Source organism: Astatotilapia calliptera, chromosome 12, assembly GCF_964374335.1.
Source record: "Astatotilapia calliptera chromosome 12, fAstCal68.1, whole genome shotgun sequence".
NCBI classification, from domain to species: Eukaryota; Metazoa; Chordata; class Actinopteri; order Cichliformes; family Cichlidae; genus Astatotilapia; species Astatotilapia calliptera.
The window spans coordinates 39,028,698-39,045,606 of record NC_137433.1 but is presented as its reverse complement, the minus strand read 5'-3'; the positions used below and the strand labels follow the sequence as shown (position 1 = coordinate 39,045,606).

The following is a 16,909-nucleotide window of genomic DNA, read 5'->3' as shown; positions in this document are numbered from 1 at the left end:
CAGCGTTTGAAAGTAAACATTTAAACATCTTCTTAAAGTTACTGCACAAAACAGCTGAATGTGATGGAGTCACTGCTCCATGACGTGATCTCAAGTTGTAAAAATATTTACTGCCGAGCAAGAAGGACAAACTTGTAACCTGTTTAAATAATCGAATCTTTGTTTTTCAACACTAAGTTTTTGGTTTTAAATGAACTTTTAGGCTTGTAGATGAAAAGTGAAGCTGAAACCAGCAGCGCTGCTTTGGTCATCGTAACATTAAACAGGTTTATAAGTTTTAACTGTTTTATTCTAAAGTAAGAAGGTTTTTTATTGTACATCAGAGGACTTTAACAGCTGTAAATGTGTAATTATGTTACAATAGATTTGAGTATAAAACAGCTGACACGTCAAACACAACCTGCACATCCAAATCATGTGACTGTGGACGCTGCATAATACCAACAACACTGATTCATTTCATTAGTCTTACAATTAGTACTGAAAACCTTTAATTTCTTGTATCTGTACTATCCCCACTAAATTATTCCAGAAGTATTACAACAACCATATTTTTTTAAATAGTTTTTAAAATATCAGAAAATATTTAATATTTTTAAAGTACTAGAAATTGAAAAAAAGCTTCCTGTCAGGTTGACGTGTTTAAACGTGTCCGTGAATGACGTTAAAGCCGCAGCTCTGTGTCGACTCACCTCGTGCTTCGGTTTATCTCAAACATGCTTTTTAATCTGCAGCTTAACCAGCTGATGCCACCAAATGACCACCAGGGGGCAGGGCTCGACCTGAGTCGTCGCCTCCATCCCGATTGGTCCGTTCAGCCTCATCGTCTCCTCTGAGCACACAGCTTTGACTCCACACAGATGTGTACTTCATTTACATTTGAGAACAGGAAGCAGTCGTGTACGATCAGAAACAGAATCGTTTTACTTCCAAGGATTCACATTAAAGTTGTTTTGGTCAATAAATGTTTTTAGATCTGAGTAAAATGATTGTATTTCTCTTTTGAGCTCCACAAAACTTCTCAGAAGATGATGTTTTTTAAGCACAGCGAGCCAACGAACGCAGGAGGCAGAAAAGGTTGTCGATGAGGTGAATCAGCCGCTGAGAGGTGAAGCCGGCTCAATTTTGAAATGTCGAGTTTCTCAGTTTCAGACAGCAGCTGGAGGCTGCAGCTGGCACCTGGACTCGTCTGCTACGCAGTCCTGCTGAAAACGAAGGCTGTCAATGAAAAAGCTTTTCCGCACATATCTGCCGACTGTCTACGTTATCTCTGAGCTCCTAGACGCACGCTGGCGTTTATTATTTTACAAGCTGTCGTTTTTGTCCCTTTACGTCAGAGGCCACCACCAGGGTGATGGAGAAACGACACGAGTAGACGGTCCAGGCGTGTCAAGGTTTGCGCTCATATATTTCTTAAGATGGTGCATTTTCCAGTTTAAACCGTTTAGAGAATAAATGAACAAAATATTTATTTATGAGAAAATTGAGCTCCGTTTTTATTGACATATTTACACACAGCGCGGCCACATGTTTGTACTTTCACCTTCTAAATGTCTGCCCTGCTTCAAGTCCCTGCATGTTATCTACACGTAGTGTTCAGACGTGTTCGAGCACATCAGCTCAGCCATCTGCTCCACAGGTCCGAGTGCTGCTACGACTCAAAGCTTCATTCTGTGATATCTCAGGTGTTTACAGAGACACAGGTAAGTTTGTTAGTATCTGAATAACGACACTGTGTTGATGACTCTGCTCGTCACTGCAGAGGATTTTAAACCAACGTTTTTATTCATGTTTAAAAAAACAAAGCCGAGCATTTTCAGAGTGTCAAAAGTAATTGGACAGTTGACTGACTGGCAGTTTAGTCATGTTTATGACAACAGAAGCAGATACACTCAGACAACAGACCAAAGGTGTGACAAACACACGAAGCCAAGGTTCGATAGTACCGGACTGACGGGAGGAGAGAAACAGCCAATGATCTGAAGGAAACCACGTCATGTGACCAACATGGTGGAGCCAGTGTTACAGTGCAGATGGATAATAACCCAAAAAACTTCCACGTAGATCGTTCACCTGATGAAACTGGTTCAGCTGTTTTAATCTGACTGTTGTCCTGATGAATGTTTCTGATTGTCAGACTCTTCCTGCGTTGGTGCTACTGCAGCTGCAAACAGCAGCAGGCCAGAACAGGCCCTGCGATCTTTGTGCGTGCAGAGTCGGTCGCCTCGGACAAACAGATCGTCTTCACACTCTCAGCTTCTCACGAGATCACAAATGCATGCTGCGTTCAAGTGACAGTGGACGAATGATTATTAATGTTTATTTTAATGAGAAAATGAACAGGCAGAGGAGGAACAACAGTCAGATGACAGCCAGATATCAGACATTAGCCTGCACTGATGCAGATGTTTGAAGGAGAGCGATCGACATACACGATCTGTGTAACATGATTCTGTATCAGTGATTTGGTGGCTCAGTGATGGTCTGGGAGGCAAATCCATGGAGGGAAATACAGACAGATCTCTACAGGCTAGATACCACCACCCTGACTGCCATTAGGTGCGGAGATGAAATCCTCCACTCACTGCAGACTCTACGTTGGTGCGCTGCCCGGCCTCATGTGGACAGAGTTTGCAGGCACTTCTGGAGGATAAATGAATATCACTGACTGGCCCCAAAGCTCGCCTGACCTAAATCCAACAGAGCACCTCATTATGTTTCTGTCCACCTGACACCATCAGGTTGGACCTCAGACTGTCCAGGAACTCAGTGATGCCTTGTCCAGACCTGGGAGGACACCACAGGTCGTCTCATTAGAAGCAGGCCCTGGTGTCATCGGGCACACACACCATCACGTGGGGGCCAAACAAACGACAGAGAACCGTTTTGAGTTGGTCACATGACATTTCAGTGAAATAAACGAGCCACTTTTTTTCTCTTTGTGTCGTGAATTCAGCTCCTTGTATCTGATCTGACGTGTTTGTAAAGTGAACAGTCAAAGGAGCTTGCAAAGAGAAGCGTCTGGACTTCTTTAAGTTGCTTGAAGACGTTTCACCTCTCATCCGAGAAGCTTCTTCAGTTCTAAGGTCAAATGGTGGAGAGTCCCAGATATAAACCTAGTGGGAGTTTCCCCCCACAGAGGGACAAAAGGACCCCTGATGATCCTCTAATCGCCTGAGCCAAGGTGTGAAACTGGGTGTGGGTCCCAATCAGCCAGAGTTTCGGGTGAGTTCATTGAAGTGGAAAGAGATGTTAATATTTTTCGAAAGTAGAGTCCAAAGGCAGCATATACAGGAAGAACAAAGTAGGACCAAGAACAGGCCCCTGGGGCACACCACAGTAAATATGGGCAGAAGAGGAAAAGTATTGTCCCATAGCAACGGAGAAAGTCCTCTCTGAGAGATCTGATTTAAACTAAGATAGGACTATGCCTTTGAGACCAACAGCATGTTCTAGCCTCGATAATAAAATGTGGTGATCAACCGTATCGAAAGCAGAGGTCAAATCAAGTCGAACTAAAACCACAGAGCAGCCTGAGTGGACGGTTAAAAGTAAATCAATGTTAGAACTCAGGAACACAGAAGTGCATGTAACATGTAACAACAGCTAATTACTATACATGAGATGAATTAGTTTTACTAGTCAGAAGCATATTTAATGTTGGTGTAATGACCTGTAGTTTAATAATGACACTGCTGAGACTGATGATCACTAATCAGTTTCTGTGCTACTTTAAAGATTCTCTTATCTAAATGACAGAAAGAGAAGAACATCTGACGTTTCATTTCATAAAATGCTGCAGGCTGATGAGCTGCTGAGCTCTTCTCCCAAAATGTTTTTCATCAACTCATTTAGTTGATCTTTTTGTTTTTCCTGGAGGTCTTCTATGTCCTCCTCATTAGTTTGATTCTTCATTTGTTTTTCATGTTTATGCATTAAATTCTTGATCTTGTTCAAGTTTTCAGTCTTTTTGGTCACACGTCTCACTAAGTCGTACATTTCCTTCTTATGTTCTTCCCTCTGTTTTGCTAATTCATCCACGTGTTTCTTCTGGGCTTGGTTGAACTCTTCAGCTTTCTTTCTGGCTTCCTCTTCATGTTTCTTCTTTAGATCATCCAGAGTTTTCTTATGAATTTCCTCCAATCCTTTTATTTCCTCTTCTCTTCTTCTTTGATCCTCTTCTTTATTGATTTTTTCACATTCCAGCTTTTCGTTATAATCTTCCTGTAGTTTTTCCATTTTTTCTTTCTCTTCCTCTCGTCTTTTGTCTTCGTCTTGTTGTTGTTTGTCCCACCATTCCTTCTGTTCTTTCTCCCACTCCTCTTGTTTTCTTCTCATCTCTTCTCTGGCTTCTTCCAGTTTTCTGTCCACATTTTCTTTTGCCTCTTTTTCTGACTGAATTTGTTTGTCCAGCTTTTCAAGTTCTGTTTCAAACTCTTGTCGACGTCTTTCTTCTTCAGCTTCCTTTTCCCTTTTCTCATTTTCCCTGATTTCCTGTTCCTGCTTTCTCTTCTCTTCTTCTTCTCTAATTTTATTTCTCATTTTTTCGAGTTCTTTTTCTCTCTGTATTCTCTCCTTTTCTCTTTCTTCATCAATTCTTTTCTCCATGGCCTCCATATCTTCTTTATATTTTCTTTCCATTTCTTCCTTTTCTTTCTGCATCTCTTCTTCCTTCTCCTTTAAAATCTTCTGCATCTCCTTCCTTATCGCAGTTTCAGCCTCTTGCAGCATCTTGTTGGTAAAGCAGCGCCTTCCATTGTTCTTCATCGTGGTGTCAATCTTTGCTATCAGCTCACTGACTTGTGTATGGTTTTGTTTGTCATTGTTATTGAACACATGGTATCTTCCTCCACAGTCAGAGATCAGCTTCTTAAAGGAAGGATCACAGTTGTTCTTGATGTAGTCCTCTGAGGACAATCTGCTACGCTCCAGTTCATCACCTCTGGTTAAAAGAACGATGGTGAACTTTTCAGAATTCTTCCCAAAGAATTGCTTGATGAGTTTCAGTGTCTCCTTCTCCTCTGCTGTGAATCTGCCGATATGAATCACCAACAGGAAGACATGTGGTCCTGGAGCCAAAAGACTGACACATTTCACCAGCTCTTCTAGAACCTCCTCATTGGACAAACTTGTGTCAAACAGACCAGGAGTGTCGACCACAAGAACGGGACGACCGTCCACCTCACCGTGTACTTTCCTACAACATTGGGTGACTGATATTTGACTTGATTCAGCTTTAAACTCATCTCTTCCTAAAATGGTGTTTCCTGTAGAGCTCTTTCCACAGCCGGTCTTCCCAATCAGCACAATCCTGAGACAGTCTGAGTCCTGTTCTCCAACTTCACCACCTAAAACATGAAAACAGTTGCATTTAACTTAGAGTTAGATCAGGACTCAGTGGGTCATTGGAAATAGAAAATCTAAATTACTTACCAGTGACAAGTTTTAAGACTTTCTCCATTTGTGCGTGTAAAAATGTTGCAGTTGTATAACAGCACAGTTGTCCTGTAGGCTGACTAATTTTGTCCACAATCTCAAACATCTCTGGGATCTGCTGTTTTTTCTTGATGTTGAGAACAACTGATCTTCCTCCACAGCTCTCACAGAGCTCCTGGATGTCCTTGTCTTCCTTTAGAAAGCTTAAAACAGTTGGATCTGTCGGATCTGACTTGACAGTGAACAGAATCATGGTGAAGTCATTGACTCGAGAGCCGAATGCATCCTGGATGGTCTCTAACTCTCCCTTGTCTTCATTAGTGATGGCAGCTGCAGGTAGGACCAGGATGAAGGCATGGACACCCTCAGGATCACAGAGGGAGATACACCTGAGTGATTCCTCCATCACTGCCTCCTGAGGTTTTCCATACAAGGCAGGCAGCTCCACCAGGGAAACCCAACGTCCACACACCTCTCCCTGATGTTTAACACACTCTGATGAGTTGGAGGCTGAATGAAGCTCAGTCTGACCTAAAATGGCCTTGGCTGCTGACGTCTTCCCTGCTCCTCTCCTCCCACACAGAACCAGGTTCAGACTGGACTTCAGATTGGGTTTAGCCTCTTCTTTTAACGTTAGATATTTTCCCCAGTTTTTACTCACTATCTCATTCATTTCTTCCATCAACTCTGAGGAATCTGAGAAGGAGTCTTTCCTGTCAAAGTTAATGAACTGCTGCCTTTGTTTGGATTCTTCAATGAGTTTATCCACCGAGTTATTCCCTTCCTCGTTATGCGTTCGGATGACGATGGAGTGATTAAAAGCATCTTGACCAAACAAGCTCAGGACCAAATTCAGAGTCTGTCTGTTCTCCTCAGTGAAATCAGAAGGTTTGACTAACAGCAGCAGAACGTTTGGTCCAGGAGGACAGAGACTCACACAGCTCTTCATCACTTTAAACAGCTCATCCACAGGCAGACTGAAGATGTTGGGTGTTTTTACAACTGTGGGAGGTTTCCTGTTCCTCTCTCCAGAGGCAGCACCAGATTGCTTTCCTCCAAAACCTTTAGACTCTTTTTTCCCAACGAGGAGCTTTTCCAGGGCTGATTTCTTGTCATTACTTTTTCCAAACAGCATTATCCTGAGTTCACGTGCTGCAATTAGAAAAAAGTTATTTTACATCAAAAATTATGAAACACATATTTACGTCACATTCCATTACATAGTTTGCAATTGTTAATCATATCACTTGAGAAATAATCACTTACAACTTTGTCTTAAAACAGGTTGCTTAGTGATAGCGCTGGCAGTTTCACTTTCAAATATGGTTTCTTGATGACGGGCCGGGCTAAGTTTGAACAGCCATGTCAGCTCTCTATTAAGGAGGATAGGCTTCTGGGCAGGTTTTAAAGGCACTGGCCTGATATTGTTGGACAGAGGTGGCAAAGGTGCAAACTTTCTTTACTTAAGTAAAAGTCCAAAAGTACAGGCTCTGAAATGTACTCAGTGTAAGAAAGTAAAAAGTAACTTGTTGAAGAACATTTCTATGAACAATTTTCATACAAAGGTAACTGAACCTTGTGCTATACTAATATAACAATGAAATAATGATAGTGCATAAATCTAAATTCTAATGAATGTACTCAGTTTGAATCTGTTATCTCGGACACCTGCATTGAATGATAGCTTTAAAACAATAACTATTTTCTGTTGCCTGTTGTAAATGGTAACAGTGAAATGAGTACAGTCAAGGGTTATATTGGCGGGTGGGAAACCCTAAGAGGGAAAAATATCACAACTCACAAAAATCTTTAATATGAGTTTCAGTAGATTTTCTTGACTGATGTCCATCCTCTACACTGATACTAAACTGTTTATACTGTCTTTACACTAGACAGTATAGAGTTGGGATAAAGTTGGAATTTAGTTAATGAATCATCAGCTTAAACGCAAATTATGAGCACTGGACCAGCTCTTTACCCTCTAGAGGACACTTCAAGGTGCATGGGAGTTTGCAAAACCAGTCTAGATGTGTTTTGTGAACATGGAGTATGGGGAGTCTGCTCCAGATCGGTCCACAGTTCTGGAGCTGCTACAGCAAAAGCACGATCTCCTCTAAGTTTACGTCCAGTCCTGGGTACATTCAGGCGCAGCTGATCAGCTGACCTGAGAGAGTGGATAGTTGTGTAAAGCTGTAGCAGCCCAGAGAGATAAGATCGTGCTAGGCCACGGAGAGCTTTAAAAGGAAATAAAATAATTTTAAAATGAATCCTAAAATGAATGGGCAGCCAGTGAAGTGAAGCTAAATTAGGGGAAATGTGCTGAAACGTTCAAGTGCCAGTTAAAAGATGAGCTGCAGCATTTTGCACCCTCTGTAGATGGGTAATTTATGATGCGCTGACCCCAATATAAAGTGCATTACAGTAATCCAACTTAGCGCTAACAAAGGCGTGGATCACTGTCTCAAAGTGCTGCTGTGAAAGAATTGGCTTTATTTTAGTTAGCTGAGTTAATCTATCTGTCAAGCTTCAGATCACAGTCCACTTTCACCCCCAGGTTTGTGACAGCTCGTTTAACATATTGGGCCAAGGTATCTAAATACACATTGGGGTGTCAGTGGAGCTACCAAAAAACATCACCTCTGTCTTTTTATCATTGAATTTTAAAAAGTTAACAGACATCCAAGCCTTAATGTCATCGAGACACTGAAGTAATGGCTGTGTGGAGTATGTGCCTTTTTCCTTTAGAGGGACATAGATCTGACAGTCATCAGCATAAAAGGGAAAAGGATGGCTGCTGTGTTTGCTTCGGACTACTCCTCACCCCCTACCCAACCCTGTGGCTTGTCACGTGCTCCATAATGTTGTGCTGTGGACATTTATGTGTAATGTCTGTGTTGTGTGTGTATAGTGGGGCAACCTGCATGTGGCGAATAAAGCCTTGATTGATTGATTGATTGATTGATTGAAATGCAATGTTTTCTCAGTATAGTACCAAGAGGAAGCAGTATAAAGATAAGAGGAGGGGGCCTAGAACTGAGCCCTGTGGGACACCACACAAGAGAGGAGCGGAGGACGACACATGTTCGCCCCTCCAAGTAGGACCTGAACCACTCCAGTGCTGTGCCCCTAATGCCCACCCAAAACCTTTAAAAGTGCTGATTCAGAGCTATGAAAGGATTTAAAACCAGATTGGAAAACCTCTAAAACATTTTGCTTTTCCAGGAAGGTCATTAATTGGCTGTGAACCATCTTTTCAAGAATTTTGGAAAGAAAATGTAATTTGGAGATAGGCCTGTAATTTACAAGAACTGTAGGATCAAGAGCAGGGTTTTTAATCAGGGGTTTGACTACTGCATGTTGCAAATCTTTAGGGACTACACCTGACATCAAACTGGTTTACCAGCTCAAGAACCAAAGGCCCAACTGTAGGTAGCATCTCTTTTAAGAGTCGAGGAGGGACAGCATCATTTGCCCTGCAGGCTTAAAACAACCAACAGTCTTCTTTAAAGTGACTGAGAGGTCACGAGCACAAGGAGACATGTGAGCCCTGGTGGAGGAGACCTCAATAAAAAGGGGAAAAAAATTTCACAGGCTGCAGACGAGGGCTCGATACATTCAGTATGTGGTGCACCAAGAACAGAGTTAATGGTTTTAAATAAAACAAGCGGGTTGTGACAGTTTGACAGAATAATGTCAGATAAGTGTTTTCTGACAGCTCGGGTTGTGCTGTTCAGCCAGGACTTAGATTTAGTTTTAGGCAGTCTGGTTTTTAATGGAGCCACAGTGTCCAAAGCAGTCCGACAAGTGGAATAAAACCATGAGCTCAGGTTCTCAGTCTGTGTGCATGAACACTCCGGGATTTTAAAGTTTTAGTTTTAACTAAACTGTTGAAAACTGCTCAGCAGTGGAGGAGTTAAACACGCGACAGTGCTGAGCAGCAGTGCGATGTTTGACCCAACATCCGCGGGGAATTAAAACAGCAGCAATATTTAACATATTGTATTCTTAAATAGTCTAGTCTGTTCCTGTTACTGTACTGGAGCAACTGTAACCCACATAATTTCCTTAGGGATTAATAAAGTATGCTGATTCTGCTGATTCTGCTTAAGAAAGAAAGAAAGAGTACTTTATTGATCCCCGTGGGGAAATTCCTCTCTGCATTTAACCCATTCACTCAGTGGGCAGCCATTGGGCGCCCGGGGAGCAGTGTGTAGGGATTGTACCTTGCTCAGGGGTACCTCAGGGTAGCTGTTCAGGGGAATCGAATCCCCGAACTTCTGATCATGGAATCATGGACCACTCTACCTACTGAGCTAATATATTTTTTAATATAGTTTGTGTGTTTCTGTACTGTGTCCTGTTTTGTTTGTATGTGTGGGGTTTTTTTTTGCTGCTGTTAGAACCAAATTCTGCCCTGTGGGACCATTAAAGGATTATTCTATTCTATTCTATTTTATTCTATTGCCAATCTCCTTTATGAAACTAGCCTCTGATGGGATCCAGATATTTGGGACACATTTCAATTCTTGCAACCTGATTCCAACTGTGTGATTTTTGGGCCTAGGCATTGTGGTCAAACTGTTGATACTGATGCTTAGTGAAGGTCAACAATCCTGATTTCCAAGCATTAAACCTTTGGTAAGTACAGATAGTGTTACACTGGATTATCTTGTAAGTTGTTATTGTTGGCAGAACTGTGAGCATGTTGGATATGTTTATCAGCCAACGTTGCTCCTAAAACCAGCAGCACAGTGTGATCATGGCAGTTGGATCCTGCTCCACCCTGCTGCTGCTGCACCTGTTTGTTGCTTACTTTCACTTCCAATACCTGAACAGATGTTACAGTTACTCTCTAAATCTACTCTCTGTGGACGGTGTGAGTGCAAAATCCTCACTGCTGATCAATAACATGTGAGTGGACTCACCAGCTGTTTTGGTTGCCATGATGTCGATTTTCTGAAAAGACCTGGGGATGAACTGGAAGGAAAAAAAAGTATTTTAGGTTCTTTGAATCACACGACATGTGATGGTAGGTGGACAAAGGGGCTGTAAGCATGAATGGTTCGAATGGAATGGCAGAAAAAAAGAGTGCAACACAAGTTACATTTAGCCATGGTAAATAGTATTTGTATAGCGCTTTACTTAGTCCCTGAGGACCCCAAAGTGCTTTCTGCTACATTCAGTCATTCACACACAGATGATGGCAGCTACATTGTAGCCACAGCTGCCCTGGGGCCACTGGTGCCACCGGGCCCTCTGACCACCACCAGTAGGCAACGGGTGAAGCGTCTTGCCCAAGGACACAACGACCGAGACCGTCTGTTCGAGCCCCGGCTTGAACCGACAACCTTCCGATTACAAGACGAACTGCCAACTCTTGAGCCACGGTCGCCCACATCATGAGTAACGGCAGAAAGAAGGTTCACATCTTTCACTTTCAATTTCAGTTTTCAAAGAAATTAAAGTCTTTGTATAGACTGATCAACCAGATTGAAGAATCAGGGGACCTCAGTCTGAACACATGTAGAAGTGTTTTATACACATGGATGATTTATTTCACGTTCTCAACCTCAGAGATCATTTATGCTTTCAGGAAGCCTACTGTGCACAAGAAGATATTACTTGAATGAGTTTTAATTAAAGAATATTATGATGGATCCATTTGATCCACTCATGTGTGCTGCATTCAAGTGCATAATTGGACTAAGATTATTCCAAACAGTCGGACAGAAACGACCAACTATAGACCACATCACCTGGATCATAATCACATTCACATCTTACTACAAGGATTAATTTAGCAAACGCTTCTGAGAACGATGATTAGATGAGATCACGAGAGTCTAAAAACTCCAGTAAGTGAAACACAATCTGAGTGTGGGCGGTACATCTGCAACAAAGAGAATACCAGGACCTGTTCCAGCCCGCTGGGTACAGGTGAGCAGCTGCAAAAAAGGTGTGTGTGTGTGTGTGTGTGTGTGTGTGTGTGTGTGTGTGTGTGTGTGTGTGTGTGTGTGTGTGTGTGTGTGTGTGTGTGTGAGGGGGGAGTTGTGGCAGTTTCAGTAGAGATTAAAAGTTTCATATAGATAAAATATTAAAATATTCCTCTTCACTCAACTGTCTCACCCTCCAGTTTATATGCAACCTTTCTGTCTACTCAGAGGAAATTATTGATGTCATCATAGGTTATATAACAAATAACCTAAGTTTCATGTTTCTGCTCATTCTGTGCAGTAATTTGATAAAAGCACAAAACAAATATTAGGAATTATAGTTCTGCATCATATCACACAGGTTCACTCTCTGCAGCCATAAAGAAAATATGTAAATGAGGAAAAATCAAAAGTATATTAAAGGCAGTAACGATCAAAGTGAAACTATCATTAACAAAGAATCACGACGCACCTCACAGCACAAACACAGCTAACAAAGGTGCAGCAGACCTGCAGAGAATCCAAAGCATGAGAAAACATTTAGTGATGAGTTTCACTGTTCAGAAAAAACAGCAGATAAATTTGTGCTTTACCTGTTTGTCGTCCTCTGAGTTCACAGGTGAGACATGGCGCCTGCTTCTTTGTTTGGTTTCACCTCTGACGACGGTATGAAGGCGGGCTTAACGCTGCCCACCCAATCAGAAGTTAGAAACACTGCTCATGTTTTCTCTGAGCCTTCTTTTCTTCACTTTTGATTGGGTGGGAACAACCACCCACCCATACTCTGTGTGCTGGTGTTTGGGTGGGGTGAGTCTACTCGACACAAATTTATGCTTTATATTTGTATATTTGTACAGATTTGTGTCGACGTTCAGAGGCTGGATCCATGCAGAACAGATGACAAAACATCTGCATCGGTGCGCCTTCATGTTTGTCGTCTGGTTGCACCGATGTTCTGTACGACATCCTGATGTGTTGTCGGTCTGATGTTCGTTGTTTAAAGTTTAAAAGAATACATTTGCCCTCTGTCACTTTAATGCAGCGTGCATTGTGGTTGTGTGAGAAGCCGAGAGCATGAAAGTTAATAACTCCACAGACTACAGCTAATCTGTCAGAAAGCAAAAGAATGCAGGGCCTGTTCCAGCCTGCTGTGTTAGGAACGACGGTTACAAATAAAAGTGTGAGACAAAGATCGTCACAACAAAAATGTGAGTGTGCGTGCCTGTTACAGTTGCTCCTGCTTTTTCTCTTCAGCTTAACTTTTTCTCAAGATGACTCTCAATCTTGATGAACAAATTGGAGTCTATTAGACACCACAAGTGTGATTTGTAAATACTGAACATAATTTTTGAACAGCAGGGTGACTGACTGAACACTAGAGCGTAGGTGAAGAATCAGATTCCATGGTTATTACTTTGGAATCAGGGTTATGACGTATCATGTGTATCAGTGGGGGCTGTTAGTTTTGGTTCAAAGACTTTACTGTCATTACTCAACACGTTCTCACTCCCAAAATGTAACAATTTATACTAGGTGACAAATCTTCAGTATGTTACCCAACACGTCTGCTTTTTTCTGTTTCTGTTTCATATATTTTGGTGGTTTTCTAGATTATGATTTATGTTCTGATTCTTGACTTGTGCTGGTTTGATTTTGTATTATGGGTTATATTTTCTGTCAAATCTGTCTTTGTAAATTGTTTCGTGTTTTATTTTGATAGTTCCAGTCCTATGTCAGTGTATTCAGTTTTACTTCCCCGTCTCGTTAGCCCTAATTTCTCCGAGCTGTGTCTCCCTCCTGTTTTCCATTCCGTGATTACTCAACGGTGTATTTAAGCCCTGTGTTTGCCTTTGTAGTGTTGTGTCCTCTACGTGCCGTTTGTTTGGCATGGTCTAGTGGGCCTGTCTTCCAGCGTCTCTGTTCGGTGTTGAGTTTTGTTTTTGTGAGTTTATCTATGAGAAGTGTTTTTCCAGCAATAAAAGCTGCGCCTTAAGTTTAACCCTCCTGGTTTTGAGTCTTGCTCTTGGGTCCACCTTTGTGGCCTGCCACACAGCCCCTCATGACAACATCCCTATATTACGAGTTTGGAAAAATGAGGCGCTGTCAGTTTGTGTTCGCTGTCTCTGCGGTACAGTATCACTTCCTGTTCCTGTTCCAAGTGGTGTTTCTGAGTAGCTTATCTGCTTAGCAATTTAATTGAAAACTGTTAAATACATTCTTTTTTCATAGTATAATCTTCACGTGCTTCATCCAAAACATACTTTCTGTGTACTCACTACCGAACTTATAGCCAAAGTATTCACTCACTGTCTCTGTACTGTTTCGCTAGCTTAGCTTAGCTTAGCTCGTAGCCGACTTGTTAGCACCATGGCCTCTTCACCTGTCCCTCCTGCACTTTCTTGCTCATTGTGTCAGATGTTTAGTTACTCTTCAGCCTCCTTTAGCAGTAATGATACCTGTAACAATTGTACCATATTTGCAGCTCTGGAGGCCAGGATTACTGAATTGGAGACTCGGCTTCGCACCCTTCATTCACCCGTACCTAGCCAGGCCCCTGTAGCTGGTGCAGCCGAAGATAGCGTAGGCCCCGCTAGCTGTTCCCCGGCAGACCCCAAGCAGCTGGGGAAAGAGGGCGGCTGGGTCACGGTGAGGAGGAAGCATAGTCTTAAACAGAAGCCCCAGGTACACCACCAACCCGTTCATGTGTCTAACCGATGATTCTGTTCTCAGACATGTGAAGCTAGAGACACCGGCAACCATAGTCAATTGTCTTCCTGGGGCCAGAGCAGGCGACATTAAGGGAAATTTAAAACTACTGGCTAAGGGTAAACGTAAATTCAGTAAATCATAATTCACGTCGGCAGTAATGACACCCGGTTACGCCAATCGGAGGTCACTAAAATCAATATTGAATTGTTGTGTAACTTTGCCAAAACAATGTGGGACTCTGTAGTTTTCTCTGGTCCCCTCCCCAATCAGAGTGACATGTTTAGCCGCATATTCTCCTTAAATTGCTGGCTGTCTGAGTGGTGTCCCAGAAATGATGTGGGCTTCATAGATAATTGGCAAACCTTCTGGAGGAAACATACTTAGAAAACAGGAAATACTTTTTAGCAATAGGTAACTTCACATCTGAGCAGAAGAGTATTACATGTGGAGTTCCCCAAGGTTCTATCTTGGTACCTCTTCTGTTTAACATTTACATGCTCCCACTGGCACAGACTATAAAGAACAACAAAATAAACGATCACAGCTATGCAGATGACACACAAATATATATCACAATGTCACCAGGAGACCGAGGCCCTGTACAGGCTCTTGGTAAATGCATTGAGGAAATTAATGACTGGTTGTGCCACAATTTTCTCCAGCTAAACAAAAACAAAACTGAAGTAATAGTCTTTGGTGCCAAAGAAAAACTGATTACTGTAACAGCATCTTTACAGGTCTACCCAAAAAATCAGTCAGACAACTACAGCTCATTCAGAACTCTGCTGCTCGAGTCCTCACTAAGACCAAAAAAGTGGACCACATCAGTCCAGCTCTGAGGTCTTTACACTGGCTGCCTGTCCATCAGAGGATGGACTCTAACGTTCTGATGCTGGTTTATAAAGCTCTGAATGGTTTAGGACCAAAATACATCAGTGACCTCCTGACCCAGTATGAACCTTCCAGATCCCTCAGGTCATCTGGATCCGGTTTTTTTTTTTATCACTTCCCAGAGTCAGAACCAGACACGGAGAAGCTGCATTCAGCTTTTATGCTCCTTATATGTGGAACAAAGTCCCAGAAAACCTCGGATCAGCTGAAACACTCAGTTTATTTAAGTCCGTTTTGAAGACTCACCTGTTCTCAGCTGCTTTCGAGGAAAACACGAAATCCACACTTTTAAGCTTAAATTTTAAAACTTACATTTTAATTACTGATTTTATCTATTGTTCTGATTTTATCTACTGTTTTTTAAAATAAATTTTAAATCATGCTTTCTATTTGTTTTTGTTTTTAATGTCTCTGTAAAGCACTTTGAACCACCTTGTTGTTGAATTGTGCTATATAAATAAACTTGCCTTGCTTCTTGTTAGGAGAGACGGCATCCATCCCACTTTGGATGGAGCAGCTCTCATTTCTAGAAATATGGACAAATTTATTAAACCCCCCAAAATATGACTATCCAGAGTTGGGACCAGGAAGCAGAGTTGCAGTCTTACACGCCTCTCTGCAGCTTCTCTCCTCCTGCTACCCCCCCAAAAACCCATCTCCATAGAGACTGTGTCAGCTCCCAAACAGACAAAGAACAAACTAAAAACCAGCAACAAACAACTTAAACATAAACAATCACAAAGAAAGAACAATACAGTATCCACATCTGAACTAAAGAGTAAAACAGTGAAATGTGGATTATTAAATATTAGGTCTCTCTCCTCCAAGTCTCTGTTAGTACATGACTTAATAATTGATCAACAAATCGATTTACTCTGCCTTACAGAAACCTGGTTGCAGCAGGATGATTATGTTAGTTTAAATGAATCAACACCCCCAAGTCATTCTAACTACCAGAAACCTCGAAGCACAGGCCGAGGGGGAGGTGTGGCAGCAATTTTTCACACCAGCCTATTAATTAATGAAAGACCAAGACAGACTTTTAATTCATTTGAAAGCCTGATGCTTAGCCTCGTCCACCCCAGCTGTGAAACTCAGAAACCAGTCTTACTTGTTATCATCTATCGTCCACCTGGGCCTTACACAGAGTTTCTGTCTGATTTCTCAGACTTTATATCTAATTTAGTTCTGAGCTCAGATAAAATAATTATTGTGGGTGATTTTAACATCCATGTAGATGCTAAGAATGACAGCCTCAACATGGCATTTAATCTGTTATTAGACTCAATTGGCTTCTCTCAAAATGTAAAAGAACCCACCCACCACTTTAATCACACTCTATGTCACGCTGATCGGTCGTTTCTGTCTTTTTTTCTCTCTCGTGCTCTCTCTCTCTCCTCCTCTCTGTCGCCGGGGTGGAAGTCACTGTGGGTTCACGCCCTCTGCCCACGCCCACGGAAAAGAACACATCTGATGCCCATCAAGGTGAACGGCATTTAAGCCAGGAGGTGACTGCTGGTCTTCGCTGGATTGTTGTCTGCCACACGTTAGTGAAAGTCAAGTGCTTTCTGTGAATATCGTTCTCATTCCTCTCTCCTTATCTACAGACCCCCTGGATTACCCTTCGCGTGTGAATCTGTGTGTCAAGTGTGAAAGAAGAGGACTGCTGTCGTGAGTTGGAGAGCGAGTTATTCCCACCTTGGATTTCCCTGGAGCCCGTCCCTCACATGTAGCACTACCCCGCACTCTCTGTATATACACTTTGGTGAACTCTGTAAATAAATCCTTGTGTTCACCTCTGTCAGTGCGCCCCAGGGCGGCTGTGGCTACACTGTAGCTTGCCATCACCAGTGTGTGAATGTGTGTGTGAATGGGTGGATGATTGTGTATAGTGTAAAGAGCTTTGGGGTCCTTAGGATCAAGTAAAGCGCCATACAAAT

The 16,909-nt window shown here is 42.2% G+C and overlaps 1 protein-coding gene across 2 annotated transcripts; it reads right to left on the bottom strand.

The window, feature by feature from the left end:
* Nucleotides 1-1,737: 1,737 nt before the first annotated feature.
* Nucleotides 1,738-11,999, bottom strand: LOC113034230 (GTPase IMAP family member 8-like). 2 transcript variants are annotated; one of them, XM_026188628.2, is made up of 5 exons: nt 11,963-11,995; nt 11,842-11,879; nt 10,362-10,413; nt 5,434-6,588; nt 1,738-5,348 (listed from the first exon to the last, which is right to left on the bottom strand). In XM_026188628.2, exons 3-5 carry the CDS (start codon nt 10,378-10,380, stop codon nt 3,787-3,789), a joined length of 2,736 nt encoding a protein of 911 aa, XP_026044413.2. In that variant the 5' UTR covers nt 10,381-10,413; nt 11,842-11,879; nt 11,963-11,995; the 3' UTR covers nt 1,738-3,786. The 2 variants fall into 2 exon arrangements, with proteins under 2 accessions (XP_026044413.2, XP_026044415.2); XM_026188630.2 differs by lacking the exon at nt 11,842-11,879 and having other exon boundaries at nt 11,963-11,999.
* Between the last annotated feature and the right edge of the window lie 4,910 nt (nt 12,000-16,909).